Source organism: Eutrigla gurnardus, assembly GCF_963514095.1.
Source record: "Eutrigla gurnardus genome assembly, chromosome: 2".
Lineage (NCBI taxonomy): Eukaryota > Metazoa > Chordata > Actinopteri > Perciformes > Triglidae > Eutrigla > Eutrigla gurnardus.
The window spans coordinates 9,994,552-10,008,429 of NC_139916.1; the positions used below are offsets into that span (position 1 = coordinate 9,994,552).

Genomic DNA, 13,878 nt, shown 5'->3' on the forward strand with positions numbered 1-13,878 from the left:
CAGCCTGGTTTACTACAACGGTATGAGCAGAAACAACTTTGTTGTGATTTAATAGCAATAAATTGATAAAACGTTCCTGCAGGAGACACCGCTGCTGCAAAATGTCTTTGAAAAAGGAAAGTGGACTCAGTGCTGGTTTTCCAGGAAAAATAGTTCTCCTCCTGTTTCTTCACAGAGGTACACTCGAAGCTATTCTTTGAGTGTTTACAGAAACTTTTAGCGCTCAAGGAATGTATGAGTCGGCGCCACTATCACACTCATCATGGTGGAGTATAAGAAGAGAAACGAATAGTCTGCAGTCTGTTTTTAGTCGTAGCCAAGAGATTGGCGAGACACCTCAGACTGGTCATCATCGGTTTTAAAGATCAAATAAAAGTCCCACAGTGGGGACATTTTTATCATGTAAATGTGATTGGCTGTAACGATTTCAGAATGTACTTTGAGTAAAAGAAAGAGAAAAACCTGGTGATTAGGTCATTCTCTACAATGTGAACTCTGTGCTGCAATCAAACACATTCTTTTACAAGAAAGATAAGATCCAAAACTGGTTTAAGTTCATGATCCACAAACAGCTCGTTATTTATAAATAACAGCAGGAATGACTTTCCATATTCATTGTTCCTCATCTCTTACTGTATTAAGCTTTACTATAGTTTGTTTACGTGATTTGGGGTTCCTCTTAAATTGTGTAATTACGTTTAATCTCCAGCACTATTAATCATTTTATCCCAATCTTATTATAATTTTTTTTTTTAATTGCCACCACTTACTTACATCTTAATGTATCACTAACTATCAATGGCTGCATGTTTGTGTGTGCTTGGGTGCTTTCAATAAAACCACACAGATTTCCCCAACTCTCATTCACTCTTTAATTACATCAATATTTTTTTAAAAAAGTGCTGCTTGGTAAAGAATAACATTTCTTTTCAATCCTCAAATTCAAAATGAACAAAAAAAAACAAAAATAATTTATGATACAACAAAAATATTAACATTTTTAAAAAAAGGAAATCTGTACAATATATATAAACAAAAAGAAAAAACAAGCCATTACAGGCCAGACTGCCAGGTGGAGGTAGGTTTTGTCATGCTAAGAATCACCTCCGCCATCTCGTTCATTCCTCTGACTTCTCTGCGACTATTAAAATTCACGAAAAGTAAGAACTATTCGGAGACGTTTGGAAAAAAAATTCAGGTAAAAAAAGTTTTTTTTACTCGACAGCCACATAATCAAACAAGAACAAGAAGTCCTGAACAGGATGCATTTCAAGGCAGAACAGGTTTTTTACCGTTAAAACACCCCAAAAACACCTCTACTCTCCATAATCCCACCGCCGGGGTTCATTCAAGTACACTCAGTCTGAAGGAGGAAGAACTTTAGCAGTCATAAAAAAACACAAAAACCAGATGCCTTCTAAGACTTTTTGACACAAATAGGCAAATGTTTTGCCGTGTGCACATTTCATGACAAACAGCACGTTAATGGAGAACATTGGCAACAATTGATATTTAGAGTAAAATGACATTCAGATCAAACCCCCATTATTTGATATTTCAATTTTTTTTTTAAATCCAGCCCAAAAGATCAACAAAACAACTCCTGGTGAACACGTACAGCAATCATTTTCACCTTTTATAACTTGCAGTCACGGCTTTCATATGCATGTAATCAAAAAGGTTTAATTGGGCACAAAACGGTGCCGGTGAAGGCCGTTAATCTTTAAAAAGAAAAACAAACAGGAATGTCGGTCAGTGGCCCCTCGTTCATGTAACAGTTACATGGTTCAAATGGACAATGTCTTTGTCATCAATATATTCTAAGTCATCCTCGCAATGTGATGAAGCTTTTAACTCCACAGAGATTCTTCACTTTCCAGGAAGGTTTGAGGGCCACCGACTAATGAACCACAGTGACATATTTAAACTATGCCTGCGTTTCCTGAATTAACGGCTGTCTGAAAAGTAATACTGTTCCTCAATTTGCATGTGAAGATGGGATTAAATATCACAGTATTGCTGCAGTTGTGGCGTCCTCCAACCAGAACCTGTAAATATAATGTCACTGTGGAAGAATCAAACGTCACGCAGGAGATTTTTTCCGTTCCAACTTTGGCTGATTTGCTACGACAGCGCGGCGCACGGTTCGCTTCACGTTCCAGCTCAGTTTCCTCAAAACCTGAACGTTGCTTAATATGGCTACTTTTGAGTGTGAACAGTTTATTAAAAAATGACAGATACTTCAAAAATACACAAAAGTTTTCAACTTGAGAAAACACAATCATACCGTGAAGCGACAGAGCTGGGAGGTGAACCAAACCGAGGCAGAGCGTTGTTATGTGTACAGTATCAAACGTGGTCTATACAGTACTGTCATTGACGCACATTAACCTGATAACAGAGTGGCGTTGGGCCCCAAGGGTCCGCCTGAGGCCAAACCAGGCTGGATGCGCACTGAAGAATCTTATATCTGATCAAAACAACAACAAAAAAATGAATATAGCATGAGTGTTACAATTTAGCTGGAATTGACGTGACCAAATAACTGAGAAGCCACCATCAAACACCTGTCAGAGTGGAGGGATCACTGGTTAGTATGGCTATAAGACGTCCTGAAAACACATTATTCAAGTTTCATTCAACTACTGAGCTGATGTGGCTTCCAGTTATTTGAGCCAATAGGCGCTTTGGCCTCGTGTCATTCTGGCCAAACGGGATGAAATAAACAAAAAGGATTAAAAAAAAAAAAAGACATCGTCTTTCAGTGAGCGTCCAGCCACAAAACAAAAACCCAAAACAATATAATCTACTACCGCCATCCTCGTATCAACTTTTTAAAAAAACATCCTACTCACTACTACAGTCAAGGCATGAGACTGATCGGTTCTGAGGCAATGAGTGTGTTGTGTTTGTCCATGGCAGCGAGAAAGAGCCTACATAGTCCAGATCTATTGTTAGCAGAAAGTCCTTGAAATGTCAAACTTTGTGCGCTCTTTTCAGCGTGACACGCCATCCTTTATCCCTACCCAACCCTCTTGTCTTTGTACAAAGTCTCTTCCCTTATCCACCCTCGTCCCCTCCCCCTCCCCCACGTTGTCTCTAAACAGCCAAAAAAAAGCCCATGGTTTGCAGTCCATGGTTTGGTCCTGGACTTTTAGCTGCGGAGGTGCTGTAGCCGGGCTTTCAGCTCTTCCTGTTTGGCTCTAAGTTTGTCCCTCTTGGATTGCAGTCTGTGGTTCTCGCCCTCCAGGCTGTAGATGCAGTCGCGGGCCTTCTTCAGGATCACCACCTTGGACGCCTTGTCATTGTGCGACAGCTCCGGCACGTTGTCGCGCAGGTGCACGAAGCAGTTCTTCAGCTCGTTGCGCCGCTGCCGCTCCATCACGTTGTGTGTCCGCCGCCGCTCTTCCTCGTCCTCCGTCTCCGCAGAGCTTCGGGACGAGTGGTGGTGGTGGTGGTACCGCGATGAGGAGGAGGACGACGAAGACGAAGAAGAACTGCGGGAAGTGTGGTGGTAGCGCGAGGAGCTGTCGTTCCCTCGCGAGCGCTTCGACGAGGAAGGCGGCGAGGCGGGACACGGCGCCGCATAGTTGTGTTGCTGCTGGATCTCATGGTGGTGACGTTGGAGAGCTCGCTGCTCCTCTTCCTGCTTCTGCCGACGGGCCGACAGCTCGGACAATGACGGCGTAGGGGAGGGGCTTGAGGAGCAGCGCACCACAGTCACCACGTCAATCTCCTCCTCTGTGAGAGAGAAAACAAAAAAAAGAATGTGGGTAAGTCGCGTTCGGACGCTTGTGGTAATTTAACCTGCCTTGTGATGGCGGGATGACATTTCAGAGCAGCGCTGACACCGAAAACAAGTGTTGACACTCTACACAGCACACCAACATATGCTTGGCTCACACACAGACTGAGACCAGTCAGTAGTGTGAGTGAAGGCTGCTCAAAATCACAGCAACAAAAATTAATCAGCAGTTGTGAGGCTCTGAAATTTAAAAACAATCCAAAAAGGCTCAAGATTAATAGGTGATTCCATTTACAAAAACAGAAGAAAAAAAACATATTAACCATATTTTCCACAATCAGGGATCCTCACAATAAATAAATAAAAATCAATGGATGCCAGTCAGCCTCTTCCTCTGGTTTAAAGCCAGAGGGATCGAGTCGGTAGAATGACTCATTAGGAGTTAATGGATGGAGCCGCAACAGTTACCGCTGAACATGAGTCACCCACACACCCAACCAGTCAATTATCTCTCCTAAAACCTCTCATCATTTCAGAGCCAAGACCCCGCCCACACCGCAACAACATCCATCGAGTCATAAAGGCTCCTGCTGATTAAAAAAAAAAAAAAAGAAGGTGGGTGGACGGCATCCAGATAAGCTGAGTGCAAAGAACAATTTGGGCTCGGTGCCAGTAAACATTAACAGTGTCAATGAAATTCCAGAGAAGCTGTTCTGGGAGTGTTTGTACCGACAAGCTGCACAATGACAAGGTGGGAATGAGGTTGAACTAAAACACCAATAAGATAAAAACCATGAAAAGGAAAAGGCAACATTTTGTTCAAAACAAGGACCCAAATTATTCACCGATTGGGCTTGTTGTACGTCTTCAAATATTCTGGCTAAACTTTACATAAAAGTGGCAAGATCATTGATGTAAAATGAGGTCTGAACTCACCAGAGTCACTGGATGACAGCTCGCCACCGGTGGACCCATAGTCCGATGTGGCCTCGCTGGGCTCGCTTGGCTCTTCTTGAGTTTCCATCAGGTTCTGGCAGTCCAGCGTGGAGCCGGCGATCTCCTCAAAGATGCTGGTGTTGATGTCGGAGAGCAGTGGGCTGGAGCCAAGCATGGAGGTGACCAGCTTCTCCTCCAGGGTCTTGTCCCCCCCAGCAAAGCACTGCCACAGGCAGTCCTCACCGCTCTCCTCCAGGGGGGTGCGGGGCTGGCTGGACTCACCCTCCTTATCGGCAGCATCGGAGTGGAAGAAGTCACAGTTCCAGTTGAGCTGCATGTCGTGGTCCTCCAGTAGGATGTCCGATACATAGCTCAGCTGGTCCTCCTTGGACAGGGGCTTACCGCCGCCCAGCCCGGGCTTCATTGGTGGGGACTGAGGGGGTGTCGGCAGCGACTCCAGGTCCTTCATCAAACTCTGGCAGAACTCATCATCAAACAGCAGCGGCTCTGTGTAAAGCCAGTCCTGCGACTGGGAGAAGCTTTGCAACATGTTTGCTTGAAGAATCTGCGAGAAGAACAAAAAAAAATAAAAAATAAAATCAGAGGAGGTTTAAATCCAGAAAAGCTGAGCCAGCAGGTAGCAGTAAATCCCAACAAAAACGGCAGCGGCAGCAGCAGCAGCAGCAGCAGCAGCAGCATGTGTTGTAGTGAAAGTTTAAACCAGTTTCTCCAGACTGAGACCCCAACCAGCAGCAAGGCACCTTTTATCTGTGTTTACATCACCGTAGCCCCGCCTCTCTGCTCCCAGGGGAGGCTGTAAATCACCCAAAAGACTTTAACACCCACCCCCATGACATCATAGGAACAGCTGGGGGGAAAATGGGGCAGAAACATAACACCCCTTTCCACAATTTGAATTTTCCCTTCCAAAGCCAATAAAAAGATAACACCTGTAAATGAAGCCCGGTAGCCTGCTGACATGGAAAACAAAACCGTATAAAGAAAGAGGATGGGTGGTTTTTGTTTTTTTTCCTCTCCCCTTTTCTTTTTTTTTGTAACTCAACACTTAAAAAACCTCGGCTACTGTTTCACATACATGAGCCATGGCCTCCCTGCAGGAGACCAACTCTCAACTTCTCTGAAAGAAAAAAAAAAAAGCCTACTTGGCCAGACAAAGCTTGGTTAGTTACCATTTAAAAAGCCCCCCGATGCTCCTGTATGTTAGCACTGTCCAGTCAGATATGCTGGGGTTGATTTTTTTTTTATTGCCATCACTAGACATAATAAAAAAATGTATCACTTAAGTGAAATCAGTCTGTGTGTGTGAGAGTGAGAGTGAGAGTGAGAGAGAGATGCCTCTATGGGCTCTTATGGTATGTGAATGTATAGCAGGCTGTGCTGGAGAACAAAGCAGCAGTGTGCGTGATGCAGACGGGCTCTGGCAGTTTAAAGGCTGCCTTTCTTTACGGGCAGCAACAGCCCGAGAAACCCGAGCCAAATAAAATAAAACAAAAAAACGTAAATTACAGACCTGACAAAACGGTAAAAAAAAAAAATAAAGAAAAAAGTAATCAAGTGTTTATAACGACATGCCGCCCCCCCGTCCCCTCCCTCGCCACTCAACGTTAACACTAAAGGATGAATGCAAGTACAGTTCGTGCACAAGTGCAGACAAACCGAAGCATATTTAAAACAAAAAAAAGGGAAGAAAAATCAAAATTCCTCGGTGGAGGTTTTGAATGCTGCATTTGTACTTTTTCTCCCTCCACGTTAGTTCGCGTTGACGTGATATTGCGCCTCACTCTGTTCACAATCAAAACTGAACACCATGTCCACATCAATTACAAAAAAATGTAAAAAAAAATAAAAAGATTTCGACATTTAATAAAATCGACAACATGCAACTAGCCGTGTGTCTACGCCAAATTATTTTTATGCGTTTTCACATGAAACGCCATACGCACCGCAGCGTGTTTAAAAGGTTAACCACGCCGTACGGGACATTTAAACCCCGGCACCGGTCCACACGTGAAACCGGTCTTCTATGTCTGTTGATACAACACTTATAAAAAACCCACACACGAAACACCGACATTACAAAAAACAAATGCACCAAAAGCATACTCTTGACACGCAGTCGCGAGGACTTAAAACGCAACATGCGTACATAACGTTAACTCCCAACTGCAGCCGCCTTACCTTCAACTGTCCTTAACGGCAAGTAAATTCAAGATGAAGAAAAAACAAAATGGACGAAAAGTCCTAAATATCCAAGTGAAGTCCACAGGGAGATGAGATTGCAAGAAAACACCACCAACAACAACTATCTGCTCGAGCGATATTTTCTGTGTGTGAAATTAAAGTTGGAGCAGGGCAGCATGGTGTTTTTCGCCTGTCAGATTTTTTTCTTCTCCTCCGCCACGAGCAGACAGAGAGTAGGTGTGGCTGTCGGGGTCGCTCGGTTTATATGTAAGTCGCCCGCCGGTGTCCTTCCGCCGTCGCCAAAATCGCGCCAAAATGTCCAAACCGACGTCGTGTCGTTGACGGCGATCGAACGCGCCCCGGCGCATCCGCCGTCGGTTGCCGTTTCGATCGGGTCGTGGCGGAAAAACCGAGACGCGCGGCGACTCCGGTTATTTTCGCGTTGAAGTCGGGGTCTATGGCGGAGTGATACCGCGCAGGCTGGGATTCCAGGAAAATGGTGGCGGGTAAAAAAGTTAGGACAGAAACACACGTGGATCGGAAGGAGATGCCGGGTGTCTTGCTGCCTGTCTGCCTGGCTGCCTGTCTGTCTGCCTGTCTGTCTGCCTGCAATGTCGCCTCGCCTCGGAGCGCCGCCAGAAAGATCCAAGACGGTTTTAAAATGATTTTCATTGTTATTTATGAGACGTATTCAGAGAAAAAGACAAAGGTAAGATATGTATTCAGGGTCAATAATTCCTGGTTTGATATTTGTATGATTAATCACATAAAAAAAATAAAACAAACTTTGACAGTGGATAAACCAGTTTGGTATTTTAACAGGATGTTGTTAAAGTTTACAGTATGTGCTCTCTAGAATTTAATTGCGGTAGGGACAGATATGCAGATAGATAGGCGGAATGCTTTTAAAGCCACGTTGTCCTGCATTTCCAACGCTTGCAGGACATCATCCGTCTATCTCCTCCCCCTCCCACTACGAACCCGTTACTACTACTACTACAACCACAAACTATCTCTAACTGCCATCCACATGGGTTTAAAGCATTACACTTGAAGTTTATCCACCATTAAAGCGTTTTGGACACTTCATATAAAAGCATAAATAACTGCATGTGCATACGCTAATTGATCTATGATGTGAAGTTACAGTTAAAAACACGATTTTTACAGTGTTTACAATATGTGCTCTTTTTCTTTTTTTTTATGCATTTTTTTATTTTTTGCATTTTTCTCTGTTAAAAAAAAAAGTAAAACGCTTAAAGAATTAATTTCACTCAATTAAAACACACACGATGCAAAATGAATAGACGAATAAAAATGTTATAGTAGGATGTGCATGGGCGGACTATAGGGATGAATGAACGCCACACACTCGGATACCGCAGCCCTCCCTCTTCCAGAGCTCCTCTCGAGCACCGCACGTTACATAACGGACGAGGAATCGCCGGTACACGTGCGGACGCGGCGGCCAATCAGAGTGCGAGTCGGCGTCGGTTCACGTGAGTTAAAAAAAAAAAAAAAAAAAGCACAGGAGCCCACAGTCCCCACGCCGAGCGTACAATCATTTATATCCAGCTCTTTAAATACACGCACGCGCCTGCTTAATATCGGCATGCTCACGTGAGGCGTCCCAGTTGGTGGTCATCTGATAATTCATAAATATATATAGAATATCTACTACGCAGTGCAATTCCTTTATTATTTTAAATGTCAACTCTTGCCATAATAATCACTGCTAATTTATGTTAAAAATGTGACAAAAATGCGTTAAGTCTGGTCCACACATAACAAAGGGCTGGTAAAGAAGCTTAATTACGCCCCCCTGGGCCACCATACATGCAAATAAACCGCTCCTGCATGTTGATTGTTATTCACGCACGGATTTTTTCTGCACTTTCATGGATAATCACAGCCTTGGTGGGAGTCTGTCACATGGAAACTATTTCTGCTGAGTGTAAATTGCTCTCCACGTTTCCACAAACAGAGGGAGGTGGGGGTGCTGCCTAATCCAACAAAGAGACAATAAAAAACCCAGCACTGCACATATATATATAAATATATATAAAACCGTCTGCTGTCCCACATTTGGAGGACTGGGTTTGTGTGCCGCAGCAGCTGATGTAGGGCGGATCACAGCAGAAGAGCAGGAAAAAAACATGGTGAACACAAAGAGGATCTGGAATCTGTGAATAACTGGGTTAATGTGCCACCTACAGGCCAACTGGCAGACTGACTGACTGGCCTGGTTTCAGCTCTGAATACTAAACCTCTTGGCTGGCCAAGTGACTCACTGGTTATAATTTCTGACTAATGTTGTGAAGTCTGGGATTTCCAACCTGTTTCGCATAAATCCCACCAGAACGCATCTGTATTACACCACGACATCCGTTGAATGATTTTAACATTTCTTTTAAGTCAACGGCGCAGCTCATTGTGAGATCGACTGATCATTTAGTCATGAGCTGAGTATAAATACAAGTTTTCAGTGAAGTTAAAAATGGTCCATTTAGAGTCAGTTAAAAATGGTCCATTTAGAGTCAGATAGACCATAAAGCAGGGTATGCTTTAGGGCGGGGCTACCTTCTGATTGACAGTTGACCAGTTAAATATCCAGTGAATTCACACTCTCTAAGTCTAACCCTATTAGAGTGAAAGTTGAACATCATAACTGACTCAGATTTGGTTTGTTCGCTGGTAGTGAAGAGACCAAATCCCTGTTTCAGCTGTGATACATAAAAGGCTCCTCCTGCACTTTTAATCAAATGAACAACAGGATGGTTTCATCGCTGCCAACTTTCTGCGTCCCATTCATCGGATGGCGTCGTTGCCTGTTCGTAGCGATATTGTAAAAGTCCTGTGTAAGAGATTCTGCCAAAATGTTGGAAACGTGAGGCAAAGTTTCTCGGTTTCTCGGTCTAACCTACCCTCAGATCGGTTGGACGCCTTATAAAGGTTCTGTTCCGGACGTGACTGAAAGGTGCCGTCATCTAGTTTGAGCTGCTAATCCACGGAAATCTGAACAAAGGTCACGGTAATTTGGGTCGTTAAGTGCGGGATTCCACCGTGGAGTTATTGTCTTTTAGCTTCTCCCCGATGTAAACGGTAAAACGGCTGACTGACGGGGTGAAAGGTGAGCGACTCACTGACCGACTGACTGGCCCAGTGAACTGGATGGCATAAGAAAGCTAATAGGACACACACATAGCCGAGGCCCCGGGGGTGAGAGACAGCCTGGGAATGGGATTACCGGCGTGTGTGTGTGTGTGTGTGTTCGCCCACCGCTGTGATCTCCTCCTCCTTATTAGGTCTCCTCATCCTGCAGTGTGTCTCTGTGCCGCTGCTTCCTGTCTGTCTGCCCGCTTTAATTACGGCAGCTACCGAATGAGCTCAATCTCTGGTCGGAGGGCCGGTTCTGGTCCCCTGGATGCGGAAGTACGGGACTCGGGGTAGATTCACTTTTTCCAATATTTAAAGTACGATTTAAAAAATAAATAAATACACAGATGCTTTTATTTGGAAGTTTTACGACTTGCATCTAACAGTAAAAGCCTCGTGTCTCTGAACGGCTGGTCAAACGGAGGGGGAAAAAGTGTTCGTGTACGTTTCTGCAAACCTTTTTTGAGGCACGGCACATTTGTAGATAAAGAAAAATCCCACGGCACACCATAAACCAAAAATGTTACAAGTTTTCTTTTGACCACCACTCGTACCAGGCATCTCTTCTGGGTGAGATTTTTGACTGTTTGAGCTGTATTTCTGGGTTCCCATGTAGCCGGCGGATATCAGGGGCCGTGACGTGTACGACTGTTTGAGCTAAGCTAATTTTAAACAAATACAAAGCAAAATCACCATGGGACAATAGCCAGGGGATTCCGCCCCTTTTGGATTCCGCCTCTTTTGCTCTCCACATTGTCTCTTCAGATTCTCTTCTCAAAGTCCCATTGCCATCAGATTCTACATGTAAATGCAGAATCTATAGCGATGAGGGAGTCCTTAACCCCCCACTGCCCAGGGGCCAACAGATAAGACATGGTCTAAAGAGCCCCAGGGGTCATTCGGCCAGTAAATACCAAGTTACTGTTATCAGGAGTAAACGTTGTTTTAGGAGCTATGATAAACATCCTGATCCTAATCCTAATAAATGCTGTTCAGTTGTTGAACAGAGATATACGATTTTAAGAAATCCTGCTCAGTTACCTCAGAATGCAGATACAACAGCATCTTTTTTTACATCCAACACAAGCGTCCTGCTGTGAACTGGCCCGAGATGCATGTTGAGCGGTTTAATGTGATTTGTGAGGCAAATGATTGAATCAGTAGTTCTGATCAGATCTCCCCTCATGAGGAAATTCTTGAGTCCATGTGATGAAGGGACTGAAAGGTAATTTATGGTATATAAACCTGCAACCTGAGAGGCCTTTGACAATGTTAAGACTTATTCTATAATGGATCTGTACATTTACACCATCTGATTTCTTACTTTTTAACATGCAGGGGAAAAAAAGAAGAATGATTTAATATTCCATGGAGAGATCACTTATTATTCAATTATTTCAATAAATGAAATGAACTATTTAGACAGCTGCCAAATACTCACATGGCTTTTTCTGGGTTCTTTTACTGTAAGAAGTGAAGTCTTCAAGGATTTCAACGGCAGTGGTAGAACTGGTGTAATGACTTATTATTGATGACCATGCTGCGGTTCTGGGCTATAGGCCAGAATGAGTATAATAAATAAAACATGTCAATGTTTTCTGCTATTTTTGATTTACAGAACGTTATTTTTACATGAAAAAACATTTCCAGAAGAATTACATGTTCAGAGAGAGCCTGCTGTATTCGTAAATAATCAAATACTTATTTAACTGACATTTTGTTTTAGACTTTCTGCGTTTTATCTCGAATAATGGTCCAAAATGATGAAATTGCATAGTTTCACAACTTTCTTGGGGGAGGTGCCAACAGACCTCCTCTGGGCAGGAGGATCATGCAAATGTTGTAAGTGCATCCGTGAGTGACTGAGTGAGTGTGCACCTCTGTGTCTGTCCATGGCTGATCTTGCATTCTGCTGCAGCAAACCACATCATATTTTGGGTGGCCGGTCACGGCTGCATGCTCAAGGACTTTCTCGTGGTTGCGGTGACTCACACATTCTCAAACCGCCTCCGCGCACACCACTCTTAACCGACTGATACGGTACAACACGCTAACACAGCTGAGTGCATCACCGACAGCTACTCCACAGAGACACATAGGGGGAAAGCACTTTGCCCACTTTTCATTTTTGCATGATGTGTTTTGGCTAACGGGACTACCAGCTCACACACTGCTGAGTTGGTAGCCACCACAGACTATTTGGTGAGTTTTACAGTCTGTTTAATTGCTGTTGCCACAACTAGACCCATGAAAGAGGTCACTGGTGAGCGGCAAGGCACAATGTTGTTTAAATATGGGAATAACTGGGCACGTTTTCAGACAGTCTCCCCATGAAGACGTCCATTGTGTTGCACTCCACAAATAGTTGTGTAACAAGTGGAGGGGAAAAAAACGGCGGCTTGAGAGAAGCTCTATTGTTGGATTGTAGGTTTGCAACAACGGCCGGTTCACACTGATATAGGCAAATACAAACAGCCATTTTAAAACATACGTACGTTTAAAGATAAGATTGGATCACACATGAAACTGGAGTTTTAATGTTTTTTGTGCAAAACAATACAATTTAAGTTAAGGTTTGAAGTTTAAATGCAGCCTTTCTTCATTTTAAGCTAGTTTTAAAGTTTGGTGCAACATGATAAAAAGTCAAATTATGATTTAATGGTGTTCAGAGGTGGGAAGTAATGAAGTACAAATACTTTGTTTTTGTAGAATTTTCAGGAATCTGTACTTAATGAGTATTTAGTTTATCTGATAACATTTTACTTTTAAAACAAATATCTGTACTTTCTCCTCCTCACATTCTCAAAATAGGCTTGCTACTTGAATTTGAATGCATTTCAGGGGAATCATCAATTTTCTTTTGTATTAATATGATGCAGATTCAGTTAGACTTGCAAAAAAAAGCAGGCAGTAGAAATGTCCTTCACAGGGATACTTTTGATTTTCTACTTCAAAACCTGTACTTTTCCACTTGAATCAGTACTTTTACTTTTTCCAAAGTAGCCAAGCATCTGCACTTCTACTTGAGTAGACAACATCAGTAGACTATTGACACCTCTTATGGTGTTTAACAACGAATACTTGTTGGTGCAACGCAGCACCAAAATGTATAGTTTATCTTGTGATTTTTTCAGACACCAATATATCAGTCATTAAATATAAATTATGTCAACACTCCCTCATCTCAAGGGACAACATTCACACCTTCTTTACCAGAAGTGAACGAGGGGACGCCGAGGGACAATTACAACATGAAGGGCGTTTTCTGACATTATCTCGGATCACCACGGTCACAGAGAGAAAGGAGACGCGTCTTCCCTTCATTCCTCTGAAATTACAGCTCTCACAGCATCACCACAGGATCTCACCAAACAGTTTAATGACAGGCCAACACACACACACACACACACACACACACACACACAGCCTCTCTAAATGTTAGTGCTGTTGTGTTATAAATGTCCTGCTAAAAATCATCCACGCGTGTATACCGGCAGTGATGCATTTTATGTTTCCTGGTTTGTTCTCATAAACAGAAGGAGAAGAAGACTCGGGCCGTTGAAAAGCAAAGAAACACGACATGGACTGTAAGTACTGAGCTCCAGAGAGGACGAAGACCACACACACACACACACACACACACACAAGCTTAACTCAAAATACTTGACGACCTGAAGAAAACAGAAAAGTCTTAAAACGAATGTGTTTTATGAAACGTATGCGAAGCATAAATGGGAGGGAGATGTGGCGTGGGGATGTTGCAAGATGGAATGTAAAACACTTGATAAAATGAGATACAAGAAGATGAAATAGAATATCCGTAAGATGAAAAAATTAAA

General features: G+C 43.2%; 1 protein-coding gene across 1 annotated transcript; it reads right to left on the reverse strand.

Moving 5' to 3' along the window:
• Nucleotides 1–858: 858 nt before the first annotated feature.
• mych (myelocytomatosis oncogene homolog) lies at nucleotides 859–7,365 on the reverse strand. The gene is made up of 3 exons (XM_084026557.1): nucleotides 6,881–7,365; nucleotides 4,682–5,246; nucleotides 859–3,741 (listed from the first exon to the last, which is right to left on the reverse strand). Exons 2-3 carry the CDS (start codon nucleotides 5,229–5,231, stop codon nucleotides 3,155–3,157), a joined length of 1,137 nt encoding a protein of 378 aa, XP_083882683.1. The 5' UTR covers nucleotides 5,232–5,246; nucleotides 6,881–7,365; the 3' UTR covers nucleotides 859–3,154.
• Between the last annotated feature and the right edge of the window lie 6,513 nt (nucleotides 7,366–13,878).